We start from the raw sequence: 17,076 nt of genomic DNA on the forward strand, positions 1-17,076 counted from the left end.
TGGGAAGCCCAAGGGATGTAGCCTACACTGCATCATCCTGCGGTCATCAGTGCTCTCAATACGCCTGCCGTTGTGGAACCAGGTGATGGTGGGGTAGGGCAGCCCAGCCACTTGGCACTCCAGCACAGCCTCCTTGGATTCTACCACGTCCAGGTCATGCAGCGGCCGCAAGAAGTCAGGCATGGTGAAGCATTCTACTTCGGTCTCCCCTTGTTCGGGCTCCTCAGGGATCGATGGCATCTTCTCCAGCTTGGAACTGCAAGAGGCAGGGGAGAGAGTGAAACTGCAGGGGTCAGCCTGGCCATGGGGCTGCACTTCTCACAGAGCCCACAAAGGATGGCCAGAGCAACAAGCAAAAGGAGTCACCTCTCTCCTATGGGCACAGACAAGCCATCTCCATCCACACGCCCAGATCACGCCTCACAGGTTAGGGCTGAATATATATATTTTTAAAGATGTAACAGCCAAAGACTAAAAAACGCAGGGCAGTTCTTGTAAACACTCCCCAGAGACAGAAAAAAGCAGGAGGCAGAGAATTTGGAAGACCTTTTGTTGTTAAGAATGGGAACTCAAGTTATCCCAAGGGGGCTGTGAAAATAATATGAGACAGGTGCTGCAAGTAGTGGGAGAGGGACAGTATATCCCTAAATGCTTGGTTTAGCAGCTAATATATGGAGATTATCAACCACAAAAGAGAAACCCACCAGGAAAAGTCAGCCAAGGAATAAATTTCTCACACACAGCTTTGCACATATTTTCTGAAGTGCACAGCACCCACCAAAGTCTATGCCAGCATAAACTTATTATTATTACATTTCTTTCCTACACTGCTCATAGCCTAAGCTCTCGGGACAGTTCACAAGATTTAAAGTCAACCATCCAGATTTCAACCCAGCCTGACCCTGCTTAGCTTCCAGGATTAGGCAGGATCAGGCACTTCAAGCTATTTGTCTTTGATGGTTCCACAAGACTCTTGGGGGCAAACGACACTAGGCATTCTTGGAATGCCCGACTCCCTGGCTGCCACATCATTCTCACCTCATTCCATCCTCTGTGCTCTAGTCCTGCTGTAATGTCCTGTTATTACTAGTTATAGCTCAGCATTTTCGCATATTGTCGGTTCACCCCAATATGCGTATCAGTGTGTGCTAGACTTGCAATATTGTCCCAGGGCCAAGAAGAGTAATTCCAGCAGGCTGATGGCGGGAGGATGTCTCCTACTGCACTTCAGCGAAACAGCAGCTAACGGAGACCCGTGGACTGCTCCCCGCACCCCGCAGCCCCTCTCCCTTTCTGTGACTCGCACACGCAATGCTGCTCTTCCCCGATCTTCTGAAGCCTTTGCGAGTGTTTCTTTTCTCCTCTCATTCAACGTGTCTACAGAGAAATAAATTGGATCATTTTCAATGGCCTTACTCCTGAGTAAATCCCATTGACTTCAGTGGGAGAGCCCACATGGGAGAGGGGCTGCCCTTGCTTGCTTGCTTGCTTGCTTGCTTGCTTTTCAGTGGAAATGAATAGGGAGCTGGTCCCACTGGCTTCTCCTCAAGGCGATTGGTACAATAGAAGCAAGCAACACCAACCCTTCTCGTTCTCCATAGGTGTTTTTTTTTTTTGGGCGGGGGGATGAGAGGCCAGAAAGAGCTCTCAATTATTTCTTTTTCCTTTACAGAAATATCTCTGACAGACTAACAGACTAACAGCAGACTAACAAACAAAAGAGCACAAAAACAGTATGAGTCTAAAGAGGCATTTCCCTGTATGCATCCCCTTCCCACCTTCTGAGCTTCTGCAGTTGTACTTGTGTGCGACCCAAGCTCAGCATCTCAGCTATGCTGCATTCATTAGCCTGTGCCCCAACCATGCTGACTGTGTTCTGCATGGATACCAGGACTGTGCTCCCTTATATATGGAAGGAACTGTCGTGCGGATCTCTCCTAGGTTGCCTCAGCAGATGGGAAGTGTAATAATCTAAGAGTGCAGCCTTAGCCAGAAAGGAAGATGCTGGCTAGGGCATGCTGGGAGCTGTAGGCCTTTTTTGCCTAAAGATGCATAGGATCGCACCTTCAACTGGGGAAGATCAGCTGTTGCATGCAGTCTTGGAGTGTTAGTAAGCCTGTAGCTAGAGGGGCAGCTTCTGATAGACAACCTGCTAGCTGCTTTAATTAGTTAATGTATTGCACAGAACCCACAACAGTGCAATAGCTTCAGAACTCTGCCCCCACTTAACAGGGAAGGAAAAAATTGCCTTTAATTAATGTTAAGGAGTTGGTGCCATCAAGTCAACATCCTGGCTATCTGGATAATGTGTTCCATTGTCCTAGACAGCCAGATAACTGCCTGTTCGTATGCAGTACCAGGGATAGCTTGTTATTCTCCGCTACAACTGATTAACTCTCTTGCTTCTTTTTTGTATATTACATGTAATCGGTTCAAGTGGCCTTAATATAAAATGTCTCTATTTTGTTGCTCATGTTCCTAGCTTCAAGCACACTAATTATAGCTGCTGATGCATCAGGGAATCTGCTCTGAGGAGAGAGTGTCTTTCTAAAACCTGGCAAGGGAGAACAGGAATGGAATACCCTGAGGAAGTCTGTTGTAGGCTGAGAGCGAAGCCCATTCCCTTGTGGGCTGGGAGACCCCTCTGTGTGTTCGGGAGCCATTCTCGTTGGGCAAGGAGCCAGGCTGCGCCTGCATTCCAAGGAGCTGCACATGCGCTCGGGTCAATGAGAACAGCAGCTGGATCTGGTTCTCATGCACGCAGAGCGGTTCCCAAACATGACTGTGCGCGCGCGCTCTTGTTCACTCCCTGTTCAGCAAGGGATGGGCGAAAGGCCATTCCTCACTGACATGTATCTGTAGAGCACGGCATTTAAAACCTAAGTGAATGCTCCATGAGAACACCGTCCAGGTGTTCATTGTCTAATATTAGGGCAGAACAGGGTAAAAGAACACACAGGGTATATAAACCAAAGAAAAGAAAAAACTTTCACCCTTTGATCAAGGGGATTTAATTCCCCCACCTCCGGTCTTAAAAGTGCCTCAGAAAAGATGGAGTACCAGATTAAGGGTGTGAGCTGAATTAACAGCCCATCAGTATCTCCAAATTAGTGTAGAGTACAAAGTGGGGTTGCCAACTTTTTTTTCAGCTCAAGGGAGGACTCCATTTTGAAGAAGCTCTCAGGGGCCACATTTCAGGGCAGGGCGGTAGGGCTGACCCTGCCATGAGGCGGAGAGCAGCAGCCAATGCTGTGGGGCTGAGGCAGTGAGGAGTGGAGGGCACCACTAAATGGGGCTCACGGCCTGGCCTAAGCGAGCCTGCTGCCCTCGAGGGAATGCCGTCTCTTGACAAGCATGAAAATAAGATTCAACTGCTACCTCTTGTGGACTGATCAGAGAGCTTCAGCTATCGGGTGGTATAGAAATGAAATGAAATAGAAATGAAACAATCACGAGGAAAATGGTAATGATAATAATAGAATCATAGTAGAGTTGGAAGGGGCCAGAAGGCTGTCAGGCCCAGCCCCTCAGTCTGATGGGTTCTAGGCACAGAATGGGGAAACGCCATCTTGCGCTTTGTCTCAGGCAGCAGATTGTCTTGGGTCAGCCTCGCTGGACACAGCTGAAGGCAAAAGGAGTGGCACTCTCCACTTCAGAGTAGGGTAGAAGATGTGAAAATGTTGGGAAACCACCAAAGGATCAGTGGCTGGGGCAAAGGGATGTAACTCCAGGCAAGCCAGCTTTGGCCTGGGGGCTGATGGTCTATGCCCCTGCGGAAGGAAATACCCACATGCCCATAACTGGCTGTGTCTGGCCACTTACTGGGGCCTTTTAGCCACCGGTTCCCTCTGCCCTCGCTCCTCCTCGCACTCACATCTGGGAGCTGGCTGCTGGACGCGGCTCCTCCACATACAGCTCGGCGGTGCACTCTGCTCGGCCATGCTTGTTGATGGCAGTCACCCCATACTGACCCTCGTCCTTGGAGCTAACGTGCAGCATGACCAGAGAGTGCAACCCTCCATCCCGCAGCAGGCGTGCTGTTTCCCCCTCTTGTACAGGCTGGCCTGCATCAGAAACAGCACAGTCAGAAGAGCTTGATCGGGAGGGAGGGAGGGAGGGAGGGAGGGATGGAGGAGGGTATCCACAGACTGCTTCAGCCTACGAGAAGTCACAACCCCATGAGTCAGGGCCTGGAATTGGGTCAACACGGTGCGGTTCTGTTCTTTGGAACACCAAAGGAAAAGGAAAGCAAGAGCTCACCAGCAGGATGTGGATAACAGTGGAGAGACTTCCCTTGCGCCTTCTTTACCTCCGTGAAAGGTAGCTAGAAAGGCAGGCATATTGAAGCTTATGGCTCAGAAGCAGCTCTGCTGTATTTTGCTACACAATGATCTCACTCTGAATGCATGAGACATTTTTTAATCAGCAACTTGCAGGCAACCTGGTGCCCTCCAGACATTTTGTACTACAGCTTCCATCGGCCTCAGCAAGCACGATGAATGACAGGGTTCTGGGGGCTATAGTCTTAAATATACTTCCACTGTAAGTAGAATCTGCATTGTAGATCAACAACAGCATTACATCACCCAGAACTGAGGCCATGCTTGAAGCTGAGAAGTGCAGAAAGGCCTCACTTTACTAGGGGTTCACTGTCATGCAGCAAGACTTGTCTAAGTGTGAGGGAAACCCTACAAAAGCCTCGATAGATAACTGATGGGTAGAGACACAGTGTCATATCCTAAACCCAACCAAGACAACTGCTCTTCATTTCTTAAATAGTGCACTTGACCAGAATTCTGGTTCTGATTTCATCTCAAGCTTATTGGTAGTCTGGTCTCCCCAAAACTTGTTGCCAAGGTCTCCAAAAAGTGACACCAGCTGTGCACAGTTTGACCCTGTTGCCCGCTCTTTCTGCACCACCAGGGTGAGCAAGAGCCCTACGCTCCTCAGAACACGGGATCCCATCATCCAAAGTCACCAGTACTGGAGAGATGGGGCTGTTACCAAAGCGTGTCCAGGTGATGGTTGGTGGGGGTTCTCCACTGATCTTGCAGTCAAACCGCGCTGTCCGTCCCTCCACCACTGCCACAGCCTCCAGTTTGCGGGTGAAGAGTGGCTGGCGTGAAGGCCATACCGTCAGCTTGGCACTGCATGTCAGTTCATCTGTAAGGCACAAGGGATAGTCACCTCCCAGTACAGGATCCTGGAGGAATCTCCCCTTCCCCTCTAAAAGGCTCAATGGGCCAACTGAGCAAGGAGACACTGGCCGCGGTCTACCACACGGTGGTGGTGAGGTGTACTGTACATACATCTACACACATTTTAAGTGTTATGCAAGCCAGTGCCTTTTCTCATTGTTGATGATGCTTCTTCTTTTGGGGTGATCCATGTGTAGCAAGCTGGTTGTGTGCCTAGTGTGCGGTGGTCCTGGCTCGGTTGTAGGAATCTGAGGCCAGAGGGAATAGGAGGGAAGCTCTGTGGGTGGAGTGTTAGGGTATAAAGAAAGAGAGAAATTACGAAGGTAAACTGCTCCTGCTCCTTCTGGATCCTAGGTTCACTCCCTCAGGGTTTTCCCTGGCTCCTAATATCCCTGATGCTCCTTGAGATAGCTATGACCATTAGATCTTAGGGACAAGAATCACTTGGGCAATTTTCTCTGGCTCTGTTCTCAAACATTTAACTACACATTTCCTGACACACCAAAATGAATCCAAGGAAGCTTCTCTGCTCAGTTTATGTCTACCTCTGGAAAAGTTTCACCTGCTACATTTCCTAATGCAGCAATGTTAAGGTGCTGATGAAACAGAGCAAGAGAGAGGAGACAAAATGCCAAGCCTACTTGCAATACTTCTCAGAAACAGAATTTAAGAGTCCCTTTGTAAAGGAAGGCCTGAGGCTTGCCTGTTTCCTTCCCCACTCTTGCAGCAACATCTTTAGCTCTCTGGTTCTGAAGTTAATCATCTGACAGTGCTGTTAGAGGATGCACTTAAACAAGACCATGAGTGGAAAAAAATGCAATTATATGAATAAAAGGCATTTGTTTTCCTACAGGACTCTGACTCTGAGTCTCACTAGTAAACAGAACTATTTATGTATGCATTCAGTTAAAAAGTTTCTGTGACATTCCTTCATCTCCAAAAATGAATCCAGTGCATTCTAGGTGACCCTTCTTATTTTCTGACTCCTGATTAAGTGTGGAGGCACTGAATTGGACTGGGATTGCTGTACCCTGGAAGGGGAAGATTAAACTCCATGCAGTTCTTTGCTTCCCAAAAGGCCCTTCGTCTAATTATCAGCTACAGCTTCCTAAGGCTTCTCAGCATCCAGGAAAATATATATTGTAGCTACAATATATAAGGCCTCTAATCCCCACATTCTAGGAATCACTGTATTTTCTACTTTATAATGAATTGGGAAGGAAAGATAATTTCCTGGATGGGAGAAGAGAGGAAGTTGACGTCACTTGAGTCTAGAATGAAAACAGGGCCAGTAATTTTCCAGTTGTCTTTTGCTGTAGAAAGGGGGATTGTATGAAATGTGAAGGATCTACCACTAAAGATTCCCTAACATTTCAGTTATTGAGCAATCTTTTATTCCTTTATATTTGTTGTGGACTGCTCCTTGTAACCGGGTGCATTGAGAAGTCCAAATTATTTCATTTTTGCCCGCAGTGGGTTCACAGGTATGACAATTCAACCTGAGCAGCTAGCCATAATGAGTTCTTGTGTCAGGGCATTTAGCTCAGGGTGGCTTCTTTCTCAGCAAAAAGTCCATGGCTTTCTGCAGGATTGTGCATGTACATGTTGGAGTTTTGGGTCATCCCGACCTGAGAGACTGATTTTATGGTGTGTCGCCACAAATAGCTGCAGATTTGCATACCTGCAGTGACCGCTTTTCTTTCTGAAGTACCAAGAGAGTCAGGGGAGTGTTGAAAAGGTGGAGGGCACTGAGAAATGTCAGTTCGACACTAAACAGTGAGAAGATCATATTGCCAAGGTGGAGATGTATCCCTCCCATTTGGTGAGCTTGCTGCTTTACTTCCCCTGCCCCATATTTTGGTGCGTTCAACTTGTGCTACTTCCTTGTACTATTATTTCTCCTTCCCTCCTTCACAACTGTGCACAAATTAGCAGATAGGCAGCCTTATCTGGTCAGTTTTCTTGTATGTCGCCTCCTTCACTCCCAGTTCCCTTGAATGCTTATACAGAGAAATTGACCAGGCATATGGGACAGCCATGAAAGCACTCTTGTACGCCTGTAAAAAGACTGACCAAAGTAAAATTGCAACCCCGATTGTGCATTTCTGAGGCTCTGATTAATTAAAAATTAGAAAGGTGAGGAATGAAAATGGGTGGCAGTCAGTATGAGAGAAGACTTGGGCAAGGAGACAAGATGGGTTCTGTGCAATGGTGCCCAAGACATGTGCCACAGCCCGTGGAAGGATGGGGAAGGCAGGGGAGGACAAGCCCATGGAAGGCCAGTTGTCTATCAGGTGTCCCATGGGTTCAGTGAACAACCCACACTGTGTAGCTTGGTAACAGGGATGGCTTTGTGCGAGATGCAAACCTGCCCAAAGTATTCAAGACCTTCATCAGAGGTAGGCACCTGAAAAGAATGTTTCACTGTGAACAACCCCTCCCATTTCCTTTTTCTCTATATCCTATTTTAATTGATCAAATCCATGGTTGTTTATTTTCCTTTGCATTGGATAAGAAACACTGCAGGGTATTTAGGAAACACTGGACTGAGCTGAACTTTCGTGAACCATCTGTAATGCAGAGCATTGTGATGTCCTGTCACTTGCTTTCACGACAAAACCAATCACAAGCAAGGATAAGTCTACCAGAGCTTGACATGCAATAAACTGTACATGGATTATGATTCCCTCACCCCGCTCCAAAGATAGCTGCTCTTCTGCCACTCCCATCCATCCCGCCATCTCCAGATGCAGCTGCTCTCATTTGCAATTGCTCCTGAAACCTTCAGAGGTCGCCACCATATTAACCTGTTGCATCATTAACCACAGAGACTTTTGGTACCTTAAAAATTAACACATCTATTCCTACACAGGCTTCCATTGCACCTGTCAGATGCATCTAATGAAATGGATGCCCATTCAAGTTTTTTCCAAAAAGAATGTGTTAGTCTTCAAAGTGTCACAAGACATGGGTATTTTTGTCCCCAAACCTGCTCTCTTTGTCCATGTTCCCAGGGGACTCCCCACTTCTTGTACAGATACATTCATGCACCAACACTCAGAGATGTTAGCTTGCTTTCTTGCATCCAAAAGTGGGATGCTGTTGCTTTGTTGTTCATTTTGTTTTCTGCTTTTTAATCAGACCCTTAAGTGCTGCCGGGTATGAAAAAGAGGGCCGGCTGCTAAAAAAGAGTGGGGAGAGTTTCAGGTACAGTTCACAAGCAAACCCATTACAGGCCGTACAATTTCCAAACCATTAGAGGAATCCCTCCAAATCATTGTGAATCTGTGGTCATAAGGATGAACTCTGAAGGAACAGGTTCCTACACCCATCCATCAACTGGTGCATTCCCTCCCCAATTCTAAAGCAGAGGTGGGTAGATTGGTTTCCAGATGTGTTGGACTTAAACCCCCAGCATCCTGGCCCTTGGCTGTGGTGGCAGGGCCTTTTGGGAGTTGAAGGCCAACAAGCCTGGGGATCACCTTTCTGCTCACCCGTTCTCAGCAGTTGACATGCCTCTCCTCAAGCCTAGTTGCTAGCAGTAAGAGATTTGGGGCACAATGCCAGGCCTGCTTAGAGCTGGGGAACACTAGGAGCAGTAGGGGGATTTTTTCTGCCTACACATCCTTGTGTATTCAAGCTAAAATATATGGGTCCTTTGGGCCCTGCTTCTTCTGGACTGCTCTCCACCCCCAAACTCCAAAACTGGATGCAGCCCTCAGGTGAAAGAAGTTCTACAGCTCTGTTATAGGGTATGGCTGTCATTTGCTCGGTGCTTTAGCCAGGCATATTTGGCTCCCTTCTCTGAATGTCGTGTGCAGTCCTGGTAACAGGTGACGGTTTTTCCTCCACCCACTTTCGCAGGCGGGTGTGTTGTTTGTGTGCATGTACGCGCGTACACAGAGCTGTGGGTGCTCCCTCGCTGTGCACAAGTGGCCTATTCAATCCAGTCACCCACACAAGGTATTTCGCTGGCTGAGCCAAAGGACAAAATAGCACCCTCAACCTCAGTGTGCAGAAGCCAACTAGATCTACTACGGAATTTACTTCAATGCATGAGAACCGAATAGCATCCCTCACTAAGCTGGTATGCTCTTGAAGTACCGCACACCAGCTTAGGCTGTATGGTGCACCAAACTCTTGCGCTCACCCCATTCTTCAGCATCTGTTGCTCAGGGGCTGCCTCACTCTACCTCGTAAGGTTGGCCCTGGCCACACAGACACGTGCAAGGTCGTCTGTGGAGATGATCCCTGGTAGTGTTAATGTGTTGTATTTCTTCCTTCTCCAGGGCAGTGTAGCTGCTTGTCCCTTGCCAAAGGTCTAGGAAGCAACTGACCCAGCCAGCCAGCCAGCCAGCCCTCCTCTTGCCCTTTCCCAGTAGCATGATGTGGAGGGACAATGAAGTGGAGCCTTTCTGGGATAATCACCTGCTCAGCTCTGCTCCTCAAATTGCTGTTAAAGGCCTGCTGTGGGGGCTACATGACAAGACAGCGATCCTGGTTGCGAGCATCCCTGGCTTGTCTCAGTGGAGTCTTTCTCCTGAACACCGTGACCTTGGTCTGTGCAGCACTTCTTCCTACCTTACCTTTGACCGTGCTTAGCTTGCATGTGTAGATGCCACTATCATCCTCATGCACAGAGGTAAGCAGCAGCTTGCACTTGCGCCCATCGAAATGCATCTTGCACTGGAGCAGGGCAGGCTGGAGCAGGCGCCCCCGCCAAAGCCAGTCCACATCCACATCAGGTGGGCTGGACACCAGGCACTCGAAGATAGCTGCATCCCCAGCCCCCACCACCACGTCCTGCAGGGGAGCCAGCACGGCCAGGGACTGGGTTTCAGGGTGCACTGGGGAGAAGGAGGGCAAGGGAGAAGGAAATGGAAAAAGAGAGAGAGATGCATCTCTGAGCAATGAAACGAAACCAAGAAAGAATGCAGGGCACAAGGTGGGGTAAGCATGTAGAGGGAGGCACGGCTAAATTCGGTTGCCAGTGTCCTGCTGACTAGCATTCTCAGCATGTGTCCGGGGTGAGATGCCCTCCCTGCCCCTGCAAGCAAGCCTCATGCAATGCTTTGCTGTCTTTGGGGAATTTGCTCATAAGGAAGCTAGCCCAAGCTTGGGTTTAATTAGTGGTGACTGGCTTGGAGCTGCACACTTTACTCACCGTATTTCTGGCTACATTCAAGGTCTACTCTGCAATGGAATGAGCACAATGCAAATAGTAATCCAGAACCTCTGCACTCTTCCCAGGGTAGGACTGAGGTGTGACTCATGAATTTCCAGCAAAAGCTGTGTAGACTTACTAGGGAAACTGACCTTAGGGATTCGATATGCAAGGAAATAGGAAGCAGATGGAAGTATGTGCAATGCACACTTCCTTTTTGCTCCTAAATCGCAAACATCTAAATGGCTGCATGGCAAAATCTGACCCAAAAGACCCTAGTTCTCGTGTCAAAGCAGGAAAAATGATTGCAAGGACTAAGCCTACCTCGCAAAAGGAGTATGTCTAGTTCTCCAGTGATGTCCTTCCTCCACCCAATAGGGAACCACCAGCCTGAAAATTTCATATTTCAATCTAGCAGGTTAGAACAAATACTTCTGCTTGTACTCTATTCAACACTTTGACAAAATATTGAAGACTGAGCCTTATTACTCCCGTCTTCAGTGTGAAAGGCACTGAGCAGCTGCTGAAGTGTGCTGCAGCTGGAATGGCTTTCCCCCCACAGGCTGGCAACCTGTTAACCACCGCGACAGGAAATGAGTGATGGGAGAGCGGAAGGCAGCCATATTCAGAAGCAAATTAACCTGCATGAAAGGAGGGTGGGTGGTGTGTGGAGAACACAAGAGCGGGATATGAGGGTAAGAAGGGGACATGGGGGAAAGAGGAGACAGGGGTCTGTGCTAGGAACAAACCACACAGCACTTTTACCAAACAAACAGACTTTATTTCATCTACAAAAAAAGGGGTTCACTGTAGCCCGGCCCCTTTGAGACCCTCCCAGAGCAGGTGACACAACTGTGATAGGAGAGTGCATCCCTGACCTCCGTTAAAGATACTCCATAGCCCAGAAGGTTTGAATCTAGTAGGCTCCCAACTATTTCCCTGAGCCATCCTGCGTCCCATACAAATCTGGGCGAAGGTCTCGTCCCAGGGAGTTTGTGCTGTCCAGGGACTTGGTGCAGACAAGATTGCTGCCTCCTGCAATGCTGAGCTACGTGGTCTTCTGCCCAGAGAGAGACCTTTGTGGATTTGAGGGACAGCAAGGCCCAAACGTGGCCTGTTCCTTCCAGGGCTGCCCCACTGCAATGTGTAGGTGAACACAAGTCTCTGGAAAGGCTGGGCAGGGAGAAGACAAACAAGTGTTCAGCCCTAGGCCCCTGGAAACAGGAGTGTGCAAACAGGGGCAAGGAGACATGGACACATGGCGGGAACAGAGAGCACCACACATTGGCCATAGTTCAGGCCAGACAGAGATGGATGCCGGCACGGGGATTACATGCCCCTGGCACCTAGAGGTGTAATGCCTGGTGCACAGGCCTGGGGCCCACCACTGAGATTATATGCCCTCAAATAGTTCACAGGGAGGCTTCCTGCCCAAGCACTAAGGGGATGCCGCAGGTTAGTTTAGCTCACGCAGCTAAGGGGAGCCCAGAACTCCTCTCCCACCCACTGTGTCCCACTCCCTCAGCTGCAGCCAGGCCCTGTGGGTCCAGGTGAGTCTCAGCGCTGGCCATCCAGTAGGTGGGGGCAGGAGCCAAGCCTTGCCAGCCTGGTTTGTTCAGTCACGCTGGGAGCAGAGGAAACTGCCCAAGTTGTCTGGCTAGAGTGGCCCGGGGGCCAGCAGTACCTTAGCTCACTCCCCCTGTACAGACAAAAACACAGTCAGCAAGCAAAGGGTTAGTGTGGCATGGCCAACACAGAGGCAAAGGACAGACAAATTCACACATGCCTGGTCTAAGCAACAGATGTGCATAGCAAAGACACATATGTAGAAGCTGCCTCACAAAGCAAAATGCATTACGTAGGAATAAGCGCACTCACATTTGCCCGATAGTGTCCCACTGTCCATCTCAAGCAGGCCCACACTGACACCAAGCAGAACCAATCAGGCTCCTCTTCCTATCTGGGAAACCATGCCATCTGGAAACACTTTGCAGATCCAGCTATCCCAAGAATGGAGCCTGCAGGTACTTTCCATTCAGGTTCCTGCAAAGCAGACTGTTTCTCCTTCCCCAGGAAGATGACTACCAGATATCTTTTAGTCAAGTAGGCTCAAAAATGTGGACATGGTTCTTGGCCAAGTTCAGTTGTCCACCTTCCCACCTCTGTGCCTGACCCTTGCCCATCATGACTTACTACACTGAACAGGGAAATGTACAGGGGTTGTATAGGGGCTTGCAGATTGCATCCTGAGAAAGAAGGTGGCATCAGCCTCCTAAAGGAGGCAGTAAATAGGTCGCTCCTGAAGAAGCTTAACTTAGACCAAGAAGACACTCACAGCTACAGGCCAGTAGGCAACAACCCCTTCTTAGGTAAATTGCTCCAAACACTCTCAAATAAAATAAATTTGCTGCATCTATTTTGCTTTAGTTTCAGGCTGGCTTTTGGAATGGAAATTGCCTTGCTCACTCTGTGAGCTTATGAGAAACTGCTAAACTGAAGCAAGACTATACCATACACCAGGGATGAGGAACTTGTGGCTTCCAGGTGTTGCCCAACTCCTATAATCTGTGAGCATTGGCCATGTTGGCTGGATCTGATGGAAGTTGGGGTCCAACAACATCTGCAGGATGTAGGTTCCCCAGCCCCACCTTACAGCCTCAATCATCAATTGCCATGAAAATACCAATCTGGCTTCTTGCATTCCGTTCCACTTCTGTCTACACTGCTATCACTTCGCCCCAAACCAGGTATTAGTGGGTAAAGTGACTAACATCAACCCACATGATTGTCACTTCTTTTACTTGAGTTTCATAAAAGTGCCATCAGTCACTGAAGTGCCTATCACTGAATTAACAGAGTGGGAAGAGCAAGACAAGCTGAACCAAATTTGAGAGCAAGGAGGGGGAAGCATAGCAGGCTGTTGGGGTGGGGGCAATTGTTTTGGGAACTTGCATTTCGCGTGATACTGCTTGTTGCTCTGGTGGAGCTCATCAGGTTGCCCTTCTTTCCCGTGTGGAAGTTACTACCATGAAAAGATTCAGAAACTTACTTTATGGGAATGTGAGAGGAGTACATTTGTACATAAACCGCAACCAGAGAGCCCTGATGCCCTCCTTAATGGGTTTCCATCTCATCTCTCTCTTTTGCACAGACACTTATGCCTTCTTTCTTCTCAATTACCACTCAGCAGCTGCCATTTTTCAGCTCAAGATGGAATGGGAAAGGGTTAATTACACACGGCAGCTGGTGTCTGGTTGCTAAGCAGCAAGTGAGTTTTCCTCTTTCCATCTGGAACAAGCCTCTGGTGGACAGAAGAGAGTGGCAGGAGAAGTATATGGAGGACTTTCTGTGACTGCAAGATACAAGAGTGAGTCTAGCTGCTAAGAGAACAGTCCTACTACAGTCCTGCACTTGTTCACCAAGGGACAAACTAGAGCCATGAGTCTCATTTCCCTGATTTCCTTTAATGAAAAGAAGATGGAATTGGGAACAAATTAGCAAGGTGGGAAGAATGGCCTGCTTAGCTCTTCCCCATCTAGCCATTTCTTCACTTGATGTCACACATACAGCTACTTTTCCAGCTTTGGATGAAGTTATATCCCAGTCTCTAGAAGTATGGTTTCAGTGAAATTATGAATGGACAATCTGCTGGAATGGAAAAGGCTGAAGAATCCCTTTTCCCCTACTGTTTTTTGCTCCCAGTCACAGCATCTAAGACTGCTTTTCATCTAAGCAAACGGGCAAAACCACTGGGGAAAACAGTTTATCCCATCTTAGTTGGTCCTCTTCCTTCCTGCCAGGGAATCCCATTTTGGTAAGGCATGGAAGATCTCTGCACATAATGTTCAGTACCCCAGTAAAGTGCAAATCCCAGAGTTCTTTGAGAAAAGTCATGAGAAGTGACAGTTCAAAGTGTTTTGGTGCCTGAGACAGGAAACCCAAGTGAAAATTCAAATCTGAATATAATAAGTTAAAGAACTAATTAGCTGTTTTAATTGTACCTAAGTCTGCCACCTAAGGACCACCTAGCCCTAGCCATGCATATTAAAATGACTGATAAACATAAGCTCGGTGCACAGCGAAACAACTGAGAGGCTGAGCTATGAACAAGGGTGCTCCTGGTGCAGCCCTGTCTTCCACCAAGTGACACAAACTCATTAGACAGTCCAAAGCCAGCCACTCTCTCTCAGATCCTCCACTGGGATATGAGGATGACACTGAGCCATTTTGCAGGGCGGTTGGATTGCTGCCATGACGTATGTGAAATGCTTTGAACATTCAGAGGGTGCTATAGAAAGCCTATTATGATATTTGGGTACTCATGATGCTTGCTCTCCTTTGTTCCTTGTGCCCCCCCCCCGCCCCCAGTCTTCTCCTCTTATCCTCTGAGCCACTTTAGAACCAGATGTCAAGCTGGAACCCCAAACTGGACTCTAAAATCCCTAAGACTTCATGATGAAGAAGGAGCACGATTAAGCCAGTGCTGTGACGTGTGCTAGTGCAAGAGGCACTTTAAAATACACACGAAAGGAAGGAGCAGCCCTGGAATTGTGGGCTTCAGGTAGGCAAAGGAATGACAGTCCAGAGGACACAAGAAGTGAAAGGGCAAGCACAATTGTTTGCTTACACAGGGAAGCAGCACAGGAGGGCGAGTGAGAACAAGCAGCAGGCATGCAAGCAGCACCTTCCAAGGCAGGCAAGCATGAACCCTCATGTCCTAAGGCTCCCAAAAGTACCTTGTATATCGAGCTTGGCCTCGCACTGCTTGGTGCCATACTCATTGATGGCCTTGCAGGCGTAATAGCCAGCATCCGTGCACTCCACCATGCGGAGGTATAGGCAAAAGGATCCATCCTCCTCCTCCACCGCAGAGATGCGCCTCCCATACTTTACCGGGTGCCTATTCTTCAGCCTAGAGAACAGAGAAAAAGGTCTGAGAGCCTGCAGTGCTTGCAACCCCAACTCACTTCAAGAGATGCCTCTTCTACTCTCCTTCTGAAGCCCGTCTTTTTTCACTATGCCTCTTCCATCCTGCCAGGTTCTTCTCCAACTCTGTTGCTGCTATATACATAGCCTTTCATGCAATACAGTCAAGGATGTCCAACCCAGAAGAACAGATAACATGTTTTGCTGTTTCATCTCATTTAGGTCAGTTGGTCTTGAGCTTGACACCAATACCTTCGAGAAGATAGGTGCCCAAGATCTGCTTCCTTGTTGCCACTCCATCCCTTACATCAACCTAACCATCCCCCAGGTAGCTCTAGGGCCCTCTATAATAATGGCCACTGACCGAATTCTGCAAACCTTTGCCAGCATACACCTTACACAATGGTCAGTCGATTGTGGCATACCAAAGGCAAGAAAGGAAAAAGGGCCCGACTTTCTCCTGATGTACAGAAGCTTCCCTGACTGGCCACCTGATGGGAATCCTTACTTTGCCAGGCTGGGGTCCCCATCTATTGCTGCCAGCCCCACTGCCATCTCATCCCTGCCAACATGGTACCAGGGCAAGAGGGCCACGATTAAAGTCATGCAGTATGATAGCACTACTCACCAGTGCACAATAGGCTTGGGCTCTCCCTGCACCCGAATGCGCAGGACCACGTCCTGTCCCTCCTGTACCGCCTGGTCACCCAGTGCCACCTGCAGGACAGGGCATCGGAATCATTCCCAGTGTCAAAGGGAGCTAGAAAGCAGGCTTGCTTTAGGACAGGTGCAGCACCTTCAGGTGAACAAAGGGTGGAAGCTGCTCCTTGCTCCCAGTGGGGGACTCTGCAAGCACCTGTTGAAAGCCCAGGGACCACCTCCTGACCTCAACCCAAAAGAACACTTCTTTAAACCTGGGTGCTTTTCAAAGAATGCCAGAACTGCAGGCCTCACCACTCCCTGTCCGCTCACCTCAAAAGACGGTGCAGCCTTGAAGCTGGTGCCCACATGTGCCGGGGCTTGGCCAAGCTCAGACCGGGGCTGCACTCTCATGACAGGGTGGTGCCGAGGAGTGCTGGACTCAGGGAACTCCTCCAGAGGACTCAGGTACTCTTCATCTGATGTGACTGGGCTGCTGAGCTCATGGCGGGGCACCAGACGGCTGTGGCTCTCCGGAGGAGCTAGACAGACAGAAAAGCATCCGGAGTGTTCATTGTGCAAAGCACAGCAGAATGGCAAAGGCCTCTTACCAATGGGTGAAACGCAGGGGGCTATGGATGGATCCCACCTAAGCGCAGATGGATTTTAGTTGCCTGCATGTTCATAAGCACCAAGCAAGTTACAGCATCCGGCTTCCCATATGGTTTCCCAGTGCTATTTTTTAAGAGTTAAGGCTTCAGCTTTCTTTGCTTTTTAAAATAGGCTATTTTGGGAAAGGATACAAAATGGAATGCCTCAGCATGAATTAATTCCTTCCAAAGGGTCAGATACCAACAGAACTTCATTACATCAAGATGACCAGCTGCTTTAGAAACCATCCAGGCTTGGCCGAATGTCTTCTCCCATCCCCCTCAATATGTATTGCCCTTCCCAATGGCCATAGTCATGCACTGGGAGACACTGGGACCCTGTGAAAATGGCCTTGTGGACAAGAAGAACAGCAAACAAGTTAATGCATGATCTGATTAGAGTCCAGATTAGAGACTGTCAGTTCTAATGTTAGCTAGGAAAATATGGCTACCACTTCCCCACAGCTCCATCTAACTCCACGGATGAGAAAGATAACAA

General features: G+C 48.7%; 1 protein-coding gene across 4 annotated transcripts in view; it reads right to left on the minus strand.

Moving 5' to 3' along the window:
* The window catches only part of SPEG (striated muscle enriched protein kinase), a 119,780-nt gene that overhangs the window by 37,135 nt on the left and 65,569 nt on the right, over positions 1-17,076 (minus strand). For all 4 annotated transcript variants that reach the window (XM_044437969.1, XM_044437968.1, XM_044437970.1 and 1 more), the window contains exons 7-13: positions 16,261-16,469; positions 15,917-16,005; positions 15,099-15,274; positions 9,785-10,045; positions 5,005-5,163; positions 3,875-4,064; positions 27-256 (exon numbers count right to left, since the gene is read on the minus strand). In XM_044437969.1, coding sequence (XP_044293904.1) covers positions 27-256; positions 3,875-4,064; positions 5,005-5,163; positions 9,785-10,045; positions 15,099-15,274; positions 15,917-16,005; positions 16,261-16,469 — 1,314 coding nt within the window. The remainder of the gene's footprint in view (positions 1-26; positions 257-3,874; positions 4,065-5,004; positions 5,164-9,784; positions 10,046-15,098; positions 15,275-15,916; positions 16,006-16,260; positions 16,470-17,076) is intronic.

This window comes from Varanus komodoensis, unplaced genomic scaffold, assembly GCF_004798865.1.
Source record: "Varanus komodoensis strain SLA01 unplaced genomic scaffold, ASM479886v1 scaffold32, whole genome shotgun sequence".
NCBI classification, from domain to species: Eukaryota; Metazoa; Chordata; class Lepidosauria; order Squamata; family Varanidae; genus Varanus; species Varanus komodoensis.